Below are 18,324 nucleotides of genomic sequence, written 5' to 3'. Positions count from 1 at the left end.
AAAAAGAGGCTGGGGTTCAGTGGGCAGTTGCCCTCCTGGAGCACACCAAGCCCCGGAGTGGCTGCTCACACCTGTCATCCCAGCACTTGGGAGGTGGAGGCAGGAGGATCTTTGGCTTTGTAGGGAGTTAGAGGCTAGCCTGGTTTTCATGAGACTCCCAAAGCCAAAGCAATGTTAGAGAAGGAATAAGCCTGTGGCCCCGGAACAGCGCCACCAAATGGCGGCACCAAGAAAAGTCAGAGAGCAGCCCACTCCCACTTCTTAAGACCCTGTGAGGAGACCGCCCCTCTCTCACCCTTTCAGGGCTGGCTTGGGACCTCTTTTCCTCCTCCCTGTGCTGGCCCCAGCTCATTTCCCTGTCGCTGGGGAAAACCCGAGGCTTCCACGGCTGCCCCTTGCTCTTCTGGCCTCGCTGTGCCCGTCCCTTGGGTCCCGGCCCCTACTCCCGGCTTTCCCACTGCCGTCCACCTTGCCTCCTCCACCAGGAAGGCCTCCTATCTGCTTTGACAGGATTACAACCGTGAGGCCCCGAGAAGCCCAGCCCCTACCCACTGTGGTGTGAAAAGAGCCCGGGCTTCAAGGAGTCCGAAGCTGGGGGACACCTCACCAAACCCCATCAGCCCCACATCCACGTCTGGGATGTGTCCCGGTTCTAGTTAGGGGAATTGAGACACGGAGGTGAGAAGCAAAGGGGGTGCTGAATCCAACCGCTGCGGTTTGGGAGTGAGCCTGGCTTCCCCTCCACCCTTGTGGTAAATCCCCGGCCTCCAACACCGAGGCTCTGGCCACATCCCAGGTCCACATGAGGTAAGACAGACAGAAGACAGCTTTTAAATACTTCTCAGATTTATTGAGGTCACAGGGACTGGGGGACAGAGCTGGCTCCACTCCAGGGGGTGCGGAGCTGGATCCAGCTGGAGGAAAAGCCTGGAAGGACCACCCTGCTCCAGACAGACTGGAGTGCGGAAGGGTAGCTCAAGGCTCAGCGCCCCTGAGCACCATGTGGATCCAATCCACGTACATGGACACCCGGGCGAAGAAGTCGGGGAACTGGAGGGAAGCGCATTCCCGGATCACGAAGGAGTCGACTCCGTGGAGAAAGCCATCACAGATCAAGGGGCCGCCCGAGTCTCCCTGAGGCAGAAGAGTGATCCGTCCCCAAGCTGACCGAAGTCAGCCGGGATGAGGCCACTTGGGAAGAGTCAAGCTCCCCCAGAGGCCCCGCCCCCACAGAGCGGCCCCGCCCCACAATCACAGGCCACGCCTCCCACGGCCCAGCCCAGCACTCACGAAGCAAATGCCAGCTGCCCGCCGTGGCACCAGCGTGCACACGTTGTGTTCCCGGCACAGGAAGGTGACCACCGTGACGTTCAGCTCCTGCAGCACGCGTGGCGTGGGCGCGCGGGTGCCCAGGCGGCCCCAGCCCATGGCCAGGCACTGGGTGCCCTGGGCCAGAGACTGGCCCTGCTGGGGCAGCGAGGCCAGCGCCACCTTCTCGCCCAAGGAGGCTGGCCGGTTCAGCTGCAGAAAAGATGTGAGGCCTCCTCCCCACCCGCCACCCTAGGGACCTAACATTTCTTTCAGGCCGAGCACTTAAACAGCAACAGCTGAGTGGGGGCTCATGCCCTAAACCCAGCACTCGGGAGGCAGGCGGATCTCTGTGAGTTCGAGGCCAGCCTGGTCTACTGAGCGAGTTCCAGGACAGTTAGGGTCGTTACACAGACACCCTGTCTCAAAAAACAAAAACCAAACAAAAACTCAACTGAATATCCTGCTCTGTGGAGAGCTTTGAAGCTTTGTTGGTGGTCAGTCCCAGCTCCTCAGGAAAAACTCTCTGGAGAGAGCTGTCGGTTCATACAGCATGATGCAGAGGGAAGGTTTCCGGCGGTGAGATTGACTGTTGTACAACCCCCCCCCCACCCCGTTAACCCTAATCCTGACCCAGACCCTAACTCAGGCTCTGTTTCTGACCATAACCCTAACATTGGCCATGGCCCCAGCAGTAACCAAAACGTAGCCTCAACCCTAACCCTAACTGCGGCCACCAACCAAGCGCACCAGACAGGAAGCACAGCTGGGGCAGAAGCTGAGACACTGACACCTTCATGGTCCCGGCACAGCATAAAAGAGGTGCTCCCGGTGTCTTCTGCGGGGCCGACCTACCTGAATGAGCAGTACATCATTGAGGTTCTCCTCAGGGTTGTAGTTGTTCTGGAAGACCTGAACGATGGTGAATTTCTGCTGCTCAGGCTCCTGGCTTTGCAGGTCGTGGGCACCCAGCACCACTGTCACCAGCTGCCAGGGGCTGTGGGGCCAGGGTCGTGGAATTTTGTCTGTTACAGGGACCCAGGCCCTCTCACCCCAGACCACGCCCCAGCCCCTCACTGGGGTCGTCTAGGTGAGAGGAAAGCTTTATGGTAGTTTCCTGGAGTAGAAACTGGGGCAGAGCTGAGGCTGGGAGAGAGGGAAAGGACTGGGAGGGGAAGTGACTACGGGGCACCCAGCCTGGTGGGTCAGCTAAGCCCTGCAGCCTCCTCACTGGCCCCTGGCTGTTGTACTCACATGTCCTGCAGGCAGTGGGCAGCCGTCAGCACATACCGCGGGTGGATCAGCGTGCCACCACAGAAGTGGCTCCCAGGGGACCTGCTCAGCTGCAGGGAGGCCATATAAGGCCGAGAATGGGGCTGAGCCTCACGTCCACCCACGATCTGGGAGGCCTGGACTGCACCTGAGGGAGGAAGGTGTCAGTCAGTGCTATGGCCTCAGGGAGACCCATGCCTGGGGAGGATTTGTGGGTCCTGGCTTGAATCTATGGTTATTATTTTGTGTCTCACTCTGTAGACCAGGCTGGCCTCAAACTCACAGAGATCCTGCCCGTGCTGGGATTAAAGGCCTGCGCCACTAATCCCAGTTTCTGCAATTCTGCATTCCCTAGAAATCCCCCCCTACAGCAAGGGCCTCTGGGTAGCACAGTCATAGAGACTTCTAAGAGAAAACAATCAAGGGAGTGAAGCTGGGCTGCAACTCAGTGGGCAGAGCACTTGTTCAGCACCCATAAGGCCGTGGAACCCATCTCCAGCACCACAGAAAGCCAGCACAGTGGTGGCAGCCTGCCATCCTAGTACCGGGGAGGTGAGACTTGAGGCTATAAAGTGAGTTCAAGGCCAGTCTTGGCTACGTGAGACCCTGTCCAAAGACCTAGGCTTCTTCCTCTTCATCCTTCTCCTCCCAAGCACTTAGCCAAGGGGTGCCCTGGTCTCCCCAGCTGTGCCAGGAGAGTACTGGTTGATGGACAGACCCCTACTCACCGCTAAAGACCAGGGCAAGCAGGAGGAAGGGTTGAACCCAGCAGGGGGATGGGTGGTTTCTGGCCATGGCCAGGCTCCTGGCCCCCCGCTTGCTGAGCCCCTCTTATACCCAGCTCTGTGGGGAGCCGTTGAACGGTGGCTGAAGGCCGGCCAGGCTGGGTATTCCACTTCCTCCTTCCATTTTTGGGGCCCAGGAGAGTATGCAGTAAGGCAGGATAAAGGGGTCTCTCTGGAGGCGTGGGAAGCCAGCTGCCACCCATTGCATGCTGAGGGTCCTGGAAGAGGCCTTGACTGACAGCCACAGGGCCCTGTGATCCAATTGGTCATATCCTGCCTGGGTTTTCTCTTTAGGGATCATTATTATTTCTCCTTAGTGTGGTAGTGTGTGTTCCCTTTCTGCAGTGGTTGGCTTTGAACTCCCCTCCGCCCTGCCCCAGCCTCCTGTGGCCTGGGCTTTGCTTTCACACTGGGATCATTTCCTATTCCTCTCTCTCTCTCTCTCTCTCTCTCTCTCTCTCTCTCTCTTTCTTTTTTTAAGTAACTTTAGCTTTGAGGCTGGAGAGATGGTTCAGTGGTTAAGAGCACTGCCTGCTCTTCCAAAGGTCCTGAGTTCAATTCCCAGCAACCACATGGTGGCTCACAACCATCTGTAATGAGATCTGTTTCCCTCTTCTGTCATGCAGGGATACATACATAATAAATTAATAAATCTTTAAAAAATAACTAGCTTTTTTCTGTTTCTTTCTCTCACTTTTATTTTTGTGCAGGCAGATGTGTAGACACATGGATGCCTGAGGTGGCCAAGACATGTCCCTCAGGTCTTCACCGCCTGACACAGAGGCAGGACTTGCCTACTCACTAGCTGCTGCTTGCGGTGGAGCGGGGAATCCCTGTCGTTGCCGGGCCCTGCTCCCACCCAAACTTGGGAATACAAGCAGGCTGTCTCCACCATGGAGTTCTTCACCAGGTGTGGGGCAGGGACAGTTCTGAGGACCAGAATCCCAATCCTCTCTTGTGCCACAAGCACTTGACCCACTGAGCTATCTCCCAGCCCCCTTCCCTTTACTTCCCTTCCCTTCCCATCACCCCCCCACTTTGTTAAATCTCAGGATGACCCAGAACTCATATCAACCCTCCTGCCTCCATTTCTCAAGTGCTGGGATCACAGGGCAAATATATCCATTTATTATAAAACAGTCTAAACTCAGAATGCTGGAATATAGCTAATGGAATGGGGGATGGTGAAGTATTTGCCTAGGATGTGAGACCCTGGGTTCCACCCCAGTACTACAAAAATTAATTCTTTCCTTCCTACATGTCTCTCTCTCTCTCTCTCTCTCTCTCTCTCTCTCTCCCCCCCCCGTGTGTGTGTGTGTGTGTGTGTGTGTGTGTGTGTGTGTCAAAGGGTCAAAGGACATCTCTTAGAAGTCAATTCTTCCCTCCCATCATATGAGTCTCTGGTAGTGAACTGAGGTAGTCGGGTTTGGCGGCAAATGCCTTTCCCCTTTGAGCCATCTTGACAGCCCACAAATAAAGAAGTTAATTAATTAAATTGAGTTAAAATAATAAACCACACAAAGAGAAAGAAACCACAGACCAGTTAGACTGGAAATAGGAGAGAGAGAGAGAGAGAGAGAGAGAGAGAGAGAGAGAAAGGTTGTGTGGTTTTTTCGTTTTGAAATGTAGCCTCCTCACTGGCAGAGGTCCATGGGGTTCCAGGACAACTTCTTACACAACCCAACGGCTGGGGAGACTCGGCCCAGTGTTGGTTCAGAGTAATGGCACCATCCAAAGTTCTTCCTCATCCCACACCTCCTCCTGCTTGAGCTCATGAGGCTGAGACACCAGTGTCTTCTGATCTTCAAGGAGACTCCCTAGTGACCTTCCATCGCTCGGGTGCCACAGCGTGTCCCGTCCTGGGGAGGGCTGAATGGACCTTCTGTTTTTGGACATTTCTGAGACAAAATCTCATGTAGACCAGGCTGGCCCCCAACTCATAGAGCTGTGTTTGCCTTTGTCTCCTGAGTGCTGGGGTTAGGACTGGTCCAGCCTCCTGGATGCTGGGATTACAGCAGAGTTTTAGGATACGATGTTCAGCCTCCTGCCCTTGATCTTAAACCAGCCCAGGCTCCCTAGCCACTGCTGACATCCAGATCTCTCATAGGCCATATGGCCACCAGAGCCCAGCTCCTCATAGCCATGTGGAGATTCCACCTGGAAGACCCCAAATCCTCCTCCCCCACTCATCCCCTGCCTGTCACACTGGTTGCCACAGCTTCCTCCTTCTCCCAGGACCTTCCTTCAACACTAGAATTCCTAAGAGGTCACCCAAGCTCCTCCCCTACTAACAGGGAAACTGAGCCCAAGGCTCCCCTAGGTCTCTGTGTCCCCCTCTGGGTTTCTCTACTGCCGCTTTCCTGTGCCCTGTGCCCCAAGAACTACGGCGAAGGGCTGCCCCAGGGGGATTGGCCCACCCCTTTCCCTGAACACTGGTGGACAGTAATGTCCTTGAGCCTGCGTGGGCCACTTTTACCATCCTCTCTGTAACTTGTTTGTTTCCATTTTTGAAATGGAGACTCTGTAGCCCAGGCGGTGCTCGAACTCACTCTGTAGCCAGGCTGGCCTCAAACTCAGAGATCCGTCTGCCTCTTCCTCCCAAGTGCTGAGATCATAGGTGTGCGTTACTTCATTTGCTTGTTTTTGAGACACAGTCTGACTGCAGTACAGTCTGTAGCCCAGGCTAGACTGGAACTCACAACAATCCTGCCTCATCTTCTGGGGTGTGGGATGACAGGAATGGACCTGCCACACCAAATACTTTTTCTTTTCTTTGATTTTCTTTTTCAAGATAGGCTTCTCTGTAGCTTTGGAGGTTGCCCTGGAACTAGCTCCTATAGGCCAGACTGGTCTTGAATTCACAGAGATCCTCCTGCCTCCTGCCTCCTGCCTCCAGAGTGCTGGGATTTAAGGTGTGCACCACCACCGCCTGGCTGTTTTTGGTTTTGTTTTGAGACAGGGTCTTGCTGTGCAGCCCAGGAGTTATTTAAACTCATAGCAATTCTCCTGCCTCATCTGCCCAAGAGCAGCACAACCATGCCTGGCTTTGTGCAGGGCACCTCTGTGGAGCAGGAACATCTGCTGTGTGTGGCCACTAGGCCTGGAACTTGCTGTTCCCATAAGGAGACTCTGAACCTTGAGCTGAGCTTGAGTTTGGGAAAACAAACACTGAGTAATGGGATGGACAGAGAGCAGGGCAGGAGCAGTGGGGTGGGCAGTGGAGAGGCAGCGGGGTGGGCAGTGCGGGAACAGTGGGGTGGGCAGTGGAGGGGCAGTGGTGTGGGCAGTGGGGTGGGCAGGGCAGGGGCAGTGGGGGAGCAGTGGTGTGGGCAGTGGGGTGGGTAGTGGGGGAGCAGTGGGGGAGCAGTGGGGTGGGCAGTGGGGGAGCAGTGGGGGAGCAGTGGTGTGGGCAGTGGGGGAGCAGTGGGGTGGGCAGTGGGGGAGCAGTGGTGTGGGCAGTGGTGTGGGCAGTGGGGGAGCAGTGGGGTGGGCAGTGGTGTGGGCAGTGCGGGAACAGTGGGGTGGGCAGTGGAGGGGCAGTGGGGTGGGCAGTGGAGGGGCAGTGGTGTGGGCAGTGGTGTGGGCAGTGGGGGAGCAGTGGGGGAGCAGTGGTGTGGGCAGTGGTGTGGGCAGTGGGGGAGCAGTGGGGGAGCAGTGGGGTGGGCAGTGGGGGAGCAGTGGGGGAGCAGTGGGGTGGGCAGTGGGGGAGCAGTGGTGTGGGCAGTGGTGTGGGCAGTGCGGGAACAGTGGGGTGGGCAATGGAGGGGCAGTGGTGTGGGCTGTGGGGTGGGCAGGGCAGGGGCAGTGGGGGAGCAGTGGTGTGGGCAGTGGGGTGGGTAGTGGGGGAGCAGTGGGGGAGCAGTGGGGGAGCATTGGGGTGGGCAGTGGGGGAGCAGTGGTGTGGGCAGTGGTGTGGGCAGTGGGGGAGCAGTGGGAAGCAGTGGTGTGGGCAGTGGGGGAGCAGTGGTGTGGGCAGTGGGGGAGCAGTGGGGTGGGCAGTGGTGTGGGCAGTGGGGGAGCAGTGGGGTGGGCAGTGGGGTGGGCAGTGGGGTGGGCAGTGCGGGAACAGTGGGGTGGGCAGTGGAGGGGCAGTGGTGTGGGCAGTGGGGTGGGCAGTGCGGGAACAGTGGGGTGGGCAGTGGTGTGGGCAGTGGTGTGGGCAGTGGGGGAGCAGTGGTGTGGGCAGTGGGGGAATTAGTGGGGTGGGCAGGACATTAGAGCAGGGTGGACACTGTAGGTGCTCCATGGATCAACCCTCCATGCCCTTCAGATGACCTTGTGCTTACTCCCTTGCCCTGCATTTTGCCTGTTTCCCTGTTTGCTCGTGTGCCCTTTGAGCTGCCCACTTTGTTTTTGTGTTTTGTTGTTTTTTTTTTGTTCTGGTTTTGGTTTTTTGGTTTTTTGAGACAGGGTTTCTCTGTAGCCCTGGCTGTCCTGGAACTTGCTATGTAGACCAGGCTGACCTCAAACTCACAGAGTGCTGAGATTAAAGGCCTATGCCACCACCACCGCCCAGGCCTGGTTTTGTTTTTTGGAAACAGGGTCTTGGGATTCATAGAATCCCTCTGCCTCTGTCTCACAAGTGGCTGAGATTACAGATGTACACAGTCACCCCCAGTTTTACCTTATGTTTCGTCTCTTTGATTAGGATCAGGGATCATTCGGTCCTGCTCTCCCCAGCGCTGGGGTTAGATATGACACCATGGATGGATTTTTATATGGGTGCTGGGGATTCGAACGAGGTCCTCCTGCCTCCTGCTTGTAGCATGACCAGCTAACCCCAGCTTAGTTCTTTTTTTTGTTGTTGTTGTTTTTTTGTTTTTGTTTTTTTTTTTTGTTGTTGTTGTTTTTCGAGACAGGGTTTCTCTGTGGTTTTGGAGCCTGTCCTGGAACTAACTCTTGTAGACCAGGCTGGTCTCGAACTCACAGAGATCCGCCTGCTTCTGCCTCCCAAGTGCTGGGATTAAAGGCGTGCGCCACCACCGCCCGGCCCCCAGTTCAGTTCTTATTTTAAGACAATGTCTTACTATGTAGCCATAGCCCAGGGAATCCCAAGTGTCTATTAGGGATCTGGTATACAGTAAGCTCACTCACTATACCTACAGAATGATTTCCTAACTTCTCTGGGCCTCGGTTTGCTCCAACTGGGATGCGGTGGCTACCTTACTGGGCTGCCTCTGTCGAGCCAGCGCTGTCTAGGTGCATTTATCCTCCAGGCCATCGGCTGTATAGGGTCAGGCGGGTGGGTGAGGAGGGCCTGAAGGTTGGATGGAGAAAAGGAGGGGCGGGGACGAGGGGGAAAGTAGAGTGAGGGCTGCTCCTCCACCCGGGAGTCTTTGTCTCTTTTCCCTCAGGCGCCCAGGGACCTCACCATGGCAACCGACTCCAGCGAGCAGCGGGCACGGGAGACGTGGGGGCCCGAGGACTCGGCGACTGTGAGACGCAGGGAGATGATTTGGGGCCGCGGGATCTCGCCTTCCCCGCACTCCGCCGCCCGCCCCTAGGTCCCTGAGACTGATCGTGCGCGCGCAAGGCGCACGGAGGGCGCGTTCCAGGGGCAGAGAAGGGACCCGGATTGCGATCCCCCGCGGGGCCGAAGACCCTGAGACCCGCAGAGCCGGAGGCGGAGGCGCCCTAACCGGGGGCGGGGCCGGGGCGGGGCCGGGGCGGCTGCAGAGTCCACAGACAAAGAGCCCGCGCCCGCGTACCGCTCCCGGCCTCGCGTCCCTCCCACGCGGGGTCCCGGGCTTTGTGTCCGCGCTCTGCGGCGGACTCCGCCCTCCCAGGTGAGCTAGCCTTCTGCGCTCCTGCATTCTCCTTCCCCAAGCACCCCCCTTCCGCTTCAGCCTCAGTTTCCCCGGGTGGCTTTGTCTATCCCTTGTGTCGCCACCTGGGAACTCCATCTGCGCACCTCCTGGTTTCCAGCGCGCCTTTGTCCCCTGCAACCTCGGCCTACAGCGCCCGTGTCACCATGATTGCTATGAAGGAGAAGAATAAAACGCCGAAGGACAGCACGACGCTCTTGCCTTGCTTTTATTTCGTAGAGGTGAGTTGGGGAGAGGGGGCACGGAGATAGGTTTCCATGGCGTGGAGCTTAAGACACCGTCGCCTCCACGCTGCGGGGACAGGAGCCTGCACCGCGGAACCACGGCACCTGAAGCTGGGATAGGGATAAGGCTGGGTCCAAGAAGCAGGGCTCTGCAGGTCGAGTAGGAGTTCCAGAAATGCAGAAGGGTCCTTTAGACTGTGGGAACAGACAAGGAAAATGCTAGGATGGTGGGCTTTCTTTGAAGGACATGGGTGAGAAGCTAGGTCTGAAAATTGGGGCATGGTGGTGAACAAGCCCCAACTGGGGAGGGTGGGTGCTGGGAACTTGGCCCTACAACACCTTGGATGTATCTAAGCCCTCTTCTGCTAATGGTGAGGCTGCGTGCCGCCCCCCAAGACTAGCCAGCTGTGGTGCAGAACTGAGGGGTCTAAAAATAGAAGACAATACATGCATTCACTTGGTGCATACTAAGTGTGGATGATGGCGGTTTTTCTCTGAATGACAGGATTCGGATGGGGACAGAAACTGGGTGACAGACAAGCCCCGGGTCAGCCTGGAGCCCAGCTTCGTCCCCAAAGCGGATCCCTCCCCGCAGGTGACCCTGTGTGGGCCTCAGGTGACCCTGTGTGGGCCACAGAGTAATTGGGGGAATGCTTAATTAAGTTCCAACATGACAATAGATTAACCAGACCCTCAGGCTGACTCTCACTAGAATCCTTTGAAATCCTTCCAGAAATTGCTTACAGCTATTTTTTTCTTACTCATTTAAAATTATTTTCATGATTGTCTTTAGTACTGGCAATAGAATCCAGATCTGGACTTTGCCAGATCTGAGCTCCACCTTGACCACGCCCCCAGCCCCTCACTGGGGATTCTAGGCGGGGCTGCACCCTGACCACGCCCCCAGCCCCTCACTGGGAATTCTAGGAGGGGGCTGCACCCTGACCACGCCCCCAGCTCCTCATGGGGGATTCTAGGCGGGGCTCCACTCTGACCACGCCCACCGCCCCTCACTGGGGGATGCTTGGAGTGGGGCATCCCTGACCACATGCCCAGCCCCTCACTATAGGAATCTAGGCAGGACCCTACCTCTGACCATACCCCCAGCCCCTCCCTTGTGGATTCTGGGTGAGACTCTACCCCACGATCACTCTCCCAGAAGGCCCCTCTGCTCTGACCATGCCCCCTAGACCCTTACTGCAGGCCTTCTGGATGGGAGCTCAGTTCCTCAGCCTCATTCTGAATTTTCACTCTGTAGCTCAGGCTGGATGGAAACTTGATTGTATTCCATGTTAGGCTCAAACCCAGCCTTCCTGTCTCTGCCTCCCTGGTGCTGGGACGCTGTGATAGCACAGACCACCATGCGGTGCTAAGGTGGGTGGTGAGGGCTCACCCCACAGTCAAAGGATGACAGCAGGTGTCTTCCTCCTCATGGGGGTCTCCATGGCGTCACCTGGTAGTACCCAAGTTACAGGCAGCACCCAACTACTGTCCCCACCTTGCCTGGTGCTGGAGACTTGAACTTGGGTCCTGGCACCTGGAAAGGAAGCGTTCTTCCCCTAAGGACAACTTCTTCTCATTTTATTATTTTAAGGTTTTCCTCTTTAAAATAAGGTCTTCTTCTTCTTCTTCTTCTTCTTCTTCTTCTTCTTCTTCTTCTTTTTAAGTTTTTCGAGACAGGGTTTCTCTGTGGCTTTGGAGCCTGTCCTGGCACTAGCTCTTGTAGACCAGGCTGGTCTCGAACTCACAGAGATCTGCCTGGCTCTGCCTCCCTAGTGCTGGGATTAAAGGCGTGCGCCACCACCGCCCGGCTTTAAATATTCTTAGTGTGTGTGTGTGTGTGTGTGTGTGTGTGTGTGTTTGTGCGTGCCCGTGCGCGCGTGTGTGGTGGCGGGAGTGTGGAGGTTCAGAGGAGGGATTTCAGGAGCCGGCTCTTCACTCCCACCATGTGGGTCTATGCTTGGTAGCAGGCATGCTCCACACTGAGAAGGGTTTTTGTGCAGGGAGGACCTGACTTGTGCACTCTACCCCCATACCTGCACACTAACTTGTTTCTGAATCTTCATTTTCACACAGACCTGGATGAGCCTGCATTGTTCCCCCAATGGAGGAGCAGGCTGAGAAGCCCTCGAAGAACAGATGCTGGGAAGAGGGTAGTTTGTTAGAGACTCTTTGTTTGCTTTGGAGCCTGTCCTGGAACTAGCTCTGTAGACCAGGCTGGCCTTGAACTCACAGAGATCCGCCTGCCTCTTGAGTGCCGGGATTAAGGGCGTGCGCCACCACTGCCCAGCAAGACTGGTTCTCTTTAAGTAGCCCAAGTTGATCCAGAACTCAGAGTTGTTCTTCGGCCTCAGAGGGAAGTGCAGTATCTCACACGCCCTGCTGTGTTTGCCCACATTGGTGCTGGCACCCTGAGTGAGCAGCAGATCTTAACCAAAGCATGGGCCTTAGGCTGTCTTCGCTTGGCTGTTGCTTTATTTTCAGTACAGATGGAGCCAAGGCTCCAACACACCCTGTAAATAAAGAATCCTATGGGCTGACGGGCAGCTGCGATAAAGACTCCTGCCAGCAAACCCGACAACTCGAGTTCTATCCCTACGACTGGCACAAAAGCTAAGATGATTCCCACAGTAGGCCTCTGACTTCCTCACCACCCAATAATGGAAAGGGAAAGGCTAGCCTGGCGGTGGTGCCTCACACCTTTAATCCCAGCGCTCGGGAGGCAGAGGCAGGCAGATCTCTATGAGTTCAAGACCAACCTAGTCTACAAGAGCTAGTTCCAGGATAGGCTCCAAAGCAATACAGAGAAACCCTGTCTCAAAAACAAAAAACAAAAAAGCAAGGAAGGAAGGAAGAAAGAAAGGAAAGAAGGCAGGGACAGGCTGGGTGTGGTGATGTATGCCTAGAGGAGGGTGTATCTCTGAGTTCTAGGCCAGCCTGATCTACAGAGTGAGTTCCAGGCCAGCCAGGGCTGTTACACAGGGAAACTCTGTCTCAGAAAGAAAGAGGGGAAGGGAGAGGGAAGGGGTGTGTGTGTGCTGTGGAACAATCCTTTGCTACATTAGTGTGTGTTACTCTCATTGGTTAATAAAAAGCTGACAGAAAGTTAGGTGGGAAAACGAAATTGAGAATGACGGGTAGGAGGAGGGTGGAGTCAGGAGGAAGGCCAGTCAGCTATCCGTGGAACAAGTAGGTTGTGTAGAAAATGAGGTAACAAGCCAAGAGCCACATGGCAAAGCATAAATAGAAATACACGTTAATTTAAGTGTAAGAGTTAGGTACTAATAAGCCTGAGCTATTGGCCGAGCCTTTATAATTCTCATTCAGCCTCTGAGCTGGTTCCTGGGGGTGGGGCAGTCCAGACAGGAAACCTTCATCTACAGGCAAGGGAGTTTATTTCCTCACCTGACACAGGTCGGCCACAACCCACTACATCCTGTATGAGTTGTTTTAAAACTAAGGGCACACTCTTCATGTAACCCCCGCTGAACACTGAAAGATAGACAGAATGGAACAGTCCTGTGTGTGTAGCCAGTTCCATTACATACTGAAATGTAGCAGACTTTCTTTGGGCCACCAGCCAGCCCCCAAACGACGACACAGAGACTGTTATTAGTTAGATCGCTTTTTTTTTTTTTTTTTTTTTTTTTAAATATATTTATTTATTATTATGTATACAATATTCTGTCTGTGTGTATGTCTGCAGGCCAGAAGAGGGCATCAGACGTCATTACAGATGGTTGTGAGCCACCATGTGGTTGCCGGGAATTGAACTCAGGACCTTTGGAAGAGCAGGCAATGCTCTTAACCACTGAGCCATCTTTCCAGCCCAGTTAGATCGCTCTTATAACTTATCTTGTTTCTCCTCGTCTATGTTTGCTTTTTACCTCTTTCATTCTGTACGTCCTGCGGAGGCCGCCTGTCCCCAGACCTGTCCCTCTTTCTCCCTTATTCTGTTCTCCTTCCCCTCTCTCCTGAGCCTATATTTCTCCTCCTCCTTATTCTCTCTACTCTCCAACCCAGTGATCTCTCTCCTGCCTAGCTATTGACTGTCCAACTTTTTGTTTTGTTTTGCTTTGTTTCTTGAGACAGGGTTTCTCTTGTAGCCCTATCTGTCCTGGAACTCACGCTGTAGACCAGGCTGGCCTCGAACTCACAGAGATCTGCCTGTTCCTGCCTCCGGAGTGCTGGGATTAAAGGTGCACACCACTCCCCCACGCCCAGTATCCAGGATTTATTTATTTACTGAAAACAGAGTTTCAGTACGTAGCTCTGACTGACTTTGCCTCTGTCTCCCAGGTGCCAGGATTAAAGGTGCGCCCTGCCCTATTCTGACTATACTGATAAATTATGTATCTGTGTTGATGGATGTTTGCCATGAGCACTACATGCATGCAGGAGCCTGTGGAGGTCAGAAGAGGACACAGAAGCCCCTGGAACTAGATTACAGAAGGTTGTGAGCTGTCCTGTGGGTGCCAGGAATTGAACTCCAATCTGGAAAAGCTGGCAACATTCCTAACTATCACACCATTTCTCCAGCCCTTGGCTTACACACACACACACACACACACACGCACACACACACACGCACACACACACGCGCACACACACACACACACATGCACACACGCGCACACACACTCACACACGCACACACACACGCATACACACACGCACACACGCACGCACACACACACTCACACACGCACACACGCGCACACGCACACGCACACACACACTCACACACATACTCACACACGCACACACACACACACACGCACACACACATACACACACACACACCAAAGAACAGGTCACACACACACACGCACACACACACCAAAGAACAGGTCACACACACACACGCACACACACACACCAAAGAACAGGTCACACACACACACGCACACACACACACCAAAGAACAGGTCACACACACACACGCACACACACGCACACACACACACACACTCACACACACACACACACACACCAAAGAACAGGTCACACACACACACATGTTAGCCCTGGCTGTTCTGGAATTCACTCTGTAGAATAGGCTAGACATGAACTCTCAGAGATTCGCCTGCCTCTGCCTCCAAGTGCTGGGGTTAAAGGCGTGCGCCATCACCACTACCGACCATATTCATTCCTTTTATGCAGCTGGGGAAACTGAGATAGACAGCTGATCCCAGGCAGATGTCACCCATTTTATTCATCTGCCTCAGACCTCTTGTACAGAAGATCAATAAATACTCCTTAACCTGAGGCAAACTGCCCACCCCTGTCACCCAGCGTTAGGAGACTGAGGCAGGAGGATCGGGAGTTCAGGGCCATCCTCAGTTATGCTGTGAGTCTGAGGTCAGCCTGGGACGTGGATGCTCCTTTGATGCTAGCCCAGCTCCCTCATCCACCTCCCCAGGTCCTTTCAATGACAGTTATTTCCCTGCTTGGGTCTCAGGGTTCCACCTTCAGGAGCCATGGCTCCCTGTTCTTTGGAAGTACTGACACGGGCATCATACTCTGGGTGGTGGAGACATACGCCGGGTTGGTACAGAGGCCTCAAGCATGAATGAGAGACCTCATCACCAGCCACATGCTGGGTACCATTTGAAGCTGCATAGGGAAATGCCACTAGGGAAGCTGCTCTAAGTAAGACAGGACTTACTAAGTAAGCCTGGTCAAGGAGCATCCGAAAGGAGAGGGCTATAAACTGAATATATGTATGTATGGATGGATGAACAGATTAGTGGTGGGTGGGTGGACGGACAGACGGACGGACGGATAGACGGGTGGGTGGGTGGGTGGATTTATAGGTGGACAAATGGATGGATAGGTGGGTGGATGAATAGAGGGGTGGTGGGTGGATGAATGGAGGGGTGGGTGGGTGGATGCTGGCTGAATGGATGGGTCGGTAGATTGACAGATGGCTGAGTGGATAGACAGGATACATAGTGGATGGATGGATAGGTGGCGGGTGAGTGGCAGATGGATCTGAGTACCTCGGGAGCCCTTGTATGGCTGAGCCGTTTCCTGGCTGTGCAATGGCTCTCCCTTTGAGGCATAGCTGGTTGCAGAAATGGATCTCTGTGCCATCCTAAGGCTGTGGTGGGACGGCCGTTGACTTGGACCACCATCTGCCTCCCCCAAGCTGCCTATTGTGGCTTCCTCCATCGTGTCCTTGTACTTCCTGGAGCTGACTGACCTGTTCAAGCCGGCCAAGGTGGGCTTCCAGTGCTACGACCGCTCGCTGTCCATGCCCTATGTGGAGACCAATGAGGAGCTGATCCCACTGCTCATGCTGCTGAGTCTGGCCTTTGCGGCACCCGCGGCATCTGTGAGTAGCCTGTACCAGGACCCCGGGTGCTTGGGTCTCTCACTGTGACCCTGCCTGACCTGCCTGTCCCGGGGGGGGGGGCAGATCATGGTTGGCGAAGGCCTGGTTTACTGCCTGCAGTCCCGGCTGTGGGGCCGTGGCCCAGGGGGCACCGAGGGCAGCATCAATGCAGGTGGCTGCAATTTCAACTCCTTCCTCAGGCGGACAGTGCGCTTTGTAGGTGAGTGACTGTGGGCTCTCTGATCCTGCCTTAATGTCCATTCGTGGGGGCGGCTACAGAGTGGATGGGCTTTTGGGGGAACACTCTTCCCCTGCTCCTTTCCCCTGGCCTGGCCCTCTCGCCCTCAGGTGTGCACGTGTTTGGCCTGTGTGCCACGGCTCTGGTGACCGATGTCATCCAGCTGGCCACCGGCTACCACACGCCTTTCTTCCTAACCGTCTGCAAACCCAATTACACTCTGCTGGGCACATCCTGTGAGGCGAACCCTTACATCACTCAGGACATCTGCTCTGGTCACGACACCCATGCCATCCTGTCGGCACGGTGAGCTGGACCCCAAGCCCTGCAGTGACCTTAGGGAAGCAGGCTGCCCCTAGTCCAGCAGGGTTGACATCGTGCCTCTTGCAGGAAAACCTTCCCGTCTCAGCACGCGACTCTGTCGGCCTTTGCCGCTGTCTACGTGTCGGTGAGTGATGCGCCCAGTGCTGTGCCCTCCGTGGGCAGTAGGCACAACCTGACCTCCCTCTGTATCGGCCCAGATGTACTTCAATTCAGTCATCTCGGACACCACCAAGCTGCTGAAGCCCATCCTTGTGTTTGCCTTTGCCATCGCTGCTGGCGTCTGTGGCCTCACCCAGATCACCCAGTACCGCAGCCACCCTGTGGATGTCTATGCTGGCTTTCTTATTGGTGCCGGCATCGCTGCCTACCTGGTGAGAGTGGGGGCTGACGAGGAGGTCTGAGGGAGGAGGCTGAGTGGCAAGAGCCTGGGGTGTGAAGGAAGGCTTCTCCCACTGGTTCTGCATGCACCTATCCTCAGAATGATGGTGCCTCCCTGTGGCCTGCAGGTACTGTCCCCTGCTGGATAGCAGGCCTCATGCAAATCCTTATCCCTAGGCCTGCCATGCAGTGGGCAACTTCCAGGCACCACCTGCAGAGAAGGTGCCTCTGCCAGCTCCTGCCAAGGACGCCCTGCGAGCGCTGACACAGCGGGGTCATGAGTCCATGTATCAGCAGAATAAGTCTGTCAGCACCGATGAGCTGGGCCCTCCAGGGAGGTTAGAGGGTGTGCCACGGCCTGTGGCCCGAGAGAAGACATCTCTTGGCAGCCTGAAGCGGGCTAGTGTGGATGTGGACCTGCTGGCCCCACGCAGCCCCATGGGCAAGGAGGGCATGGTCACCTTCAGCAACACACTGCCCCGTGTCAGCACGCCTTCGCTGGATGACCCTGCACGGCGCCACATGACCATCCACGTGCCCCTCGATGCCTCCCGCTCCAAGCAGCTAATCAGTGAGTGGAAGCAGAAGTCCCTGGAGGGCCGTGGTCTGGGACTACCCGATGAGGGCAGCCCCGTGCACCTGCGGGCCCCAGCAGAGCCCATGGCAGAGGAAGAGGAGGAAGAGGAAGAGGAGGAAGAGGAGGAGGAGGAGGAAGGGCCCGTGCCACCCTCACTCTACCCCACTGTCCAGGCTCGTCCAGGGCTTGGGCCCAGAGTCATTCTTCCTCCAAGGCCAGGGCCCCAACCCCTTGTGCACATCCCTGAAGAAGGAGTGCAGGCTGGAGCTGGCCTGTCACCCAAGAGCAGCTCATCAGTGCGGGCTAAATGGCTGTCAATGGCTGAGAAGGGCGGGGCCCCAGTGGCTGTGGCTCCATCACAGCCACGGGTGGTCAACCCACCTAGGCTTCTGCAGGTCATTGCCATGTCCAAGGCAGCAGGGGGCCCCAAGGCTGAGACGGCCTCATCCTCCAGCGCCAGCTCCGACTCCTCACAGTACCGCTCCCCATCAGACCGGGACTCCGCCAGCATTGTCACCATCGATGCGCACGCGCCCCACCACCCCGTGGTGCACCTGTCTGCTGGCAACACACCCTGGGAATGGAAGGCCAAAGTCGTGGAGGGCGATGGCTCCTACGAGCTGGGGGACCTGGCACGCGGCTTTCGAAGTAGCTGCAAACAGCCTGGCATGGGCTCGGGGTCTCCAGTTAGTGATGTGGACCAGGAGGAGGCCCGATTTGGGGCGGTTGCCACTGTTAACCTCGCCACTGGGGAGGGGCTGCCCCCTCAAGGCTCAACTGATGGTGCCCTAGGTGCAAGCAGCCGTGAATCCACCATGAGGCGCCAGGTGGGTGGCTTGGGGGACCGGGAAATGGAAGCCGAGGCAGAAAGTTACTATAGGAGGATGCAGGCCCGCAGGTACCAGGACTAAACCTGGCAAACCTGGCTGGGGGGGGGGGGGGGGGGACGACGACATGGGCCGCCAATAAAGGCTGACGGTGACACTATCCTGTTGTCTAGATGGTACTTAACGGAGAAGACACATGCAGCTCCCCAGCCCTCCCGTCCCCAGTGCC

The 18,324-nt window shown here is 55.9% G+C and overlaps 2 protein-coding genes across 4 annotated transcripts; one reads left to right on the top strand and one right to left on the bottom strand.

Moving 5' to 3' along the window:
* Positions 1-975: 975 nt before the first annotated feature.
* On the bottom strand, positions 976-9,268 carry LOC121459562 (myeloblastin-like). The gene is made up of 5 exons (XM_041669449.1): positions 8,737-9,268; positions 2,563-2,728; positions 2,164-2,305; positions 1,291-1,521; positions 976-1,134 (listed from the first exon to the last, which is right to left on the bottom strand). The coding sequence occupies exons 1-5, from the start codon at positions 9,266-9,268 to the stop codon at positions 976-978; spliced, it is 1,230 nt and encodes a 409-aa protein (XP_041525383.1).
* Plppr3 (phospholipid phosphatase related 3) lies at positions 8,829-18,189 on the top strand. Of its 3 annotated transcripts, none has more exons than XM_041668851.1 (8): positions 8,829-9,151; positions 9,291-9,411; positions 15,566-15,751; positions 15,872-15,971; positions 16,100-16,295; positions 16,380-16,437; positions 16,511-16,684; positions 16,869-18,189. In XM_041668851.1, the coding sequence occupies exons 2-8, from the start codon at positions 9,337-9,339 to the stop codon at positions 18,177-18,179; spliced, it is 2,100 nt and encodes a 699-aa protein (XP_041524785.1). In that variant the 5' UTR covers positions 8,829-9,151; positions 9,291-9,336; the 3' UTR covers positions 18,180-18,189. The 3 variants fall into 3 exon arrangements, with proteins under 3 accessions (XP_041524785.1, XP_041524784.1, XP_041524786.1); XM_041668850.1 differs by having other exon boundaries at positions 15,836-15,971; XM_041668852.1 differs by lacking the exons at positions 8,829-9,151; positions 9,291-9,411 and having other exon boundaries at positions 15,737-15,751; positions 15,952-16,295.
* Positions 18,190-18,324: the final 135 nt, after the last annotated feature.

This window comes from Microtus oregoni, unplaced genomic scaffold (assembly GCF_018167655.1).
Source record: "Microtus oregoni isolate MIOR12 unplaced genomic scaffold, Mior012 000019F_ref0000042, whole genome shotgun sequence".
NCBI lineage: Eukaryota > Metazoa > Chordata > Mammalia > Rodentia > Cricetidae > Microtus > Microtus oregoni.
This window is presented reverse-complemented; position numbering and strand designations above follow the sequence as displayed.

What these genes read in the sequence shown, in the direction of transcription:
- LOC121459562 (XM_041669449.1), bottom strand. Translation starts at nt 9,268, where the DNA reads ATGGAGTTCCCAGGTGGCGACACAAGGGATAGACAAAGCCACCCGGGG. An exon ending in CGCTGGAGTCGGTTGCCATG is followed by an intron (nt 2,729 to 8,736) that starts GTGAGGTCCCTG and finishes TTCCTCCCTCAG; the next exon opens with GTGCAGTCCAGGCCTCCCAG. An exon ending in ATGATGTACTGCTCATTCAG is followed by an intron (nt 1,522 to 2,163) that starts GTAGGTCGGCCC and finishes TCTTTTCTGCAG; the next exon opens with CTGAACCGGCCAGCCTCCTT.
- Plppr3 (XM_041668850.1), top strand. Translation starts at nt 9,337, where the DNA reads ATGATTGCTATGAAGGAGAAGAATAAAACGCCGAAGGACAGCACGACG. An exon ending in GCGGACAGTGCGCTTTGTAG is followed by an intron (nt 15,972 to 16,099) that starts GTGAGTGACTGT and finishes TCTCGCCCTCAG; the next exon opens with GTGTGCACGTGTTTGGCCTG. An exon ending in CATGCCATCCTGTCGGCACG is followed by an intron (nt 16,296 to 16,379) that starts GTGAGCTGGACC and finishes TGCCTCTTGCAG; the next exon opens with GAAAACCTTCCCGTCTCAGC.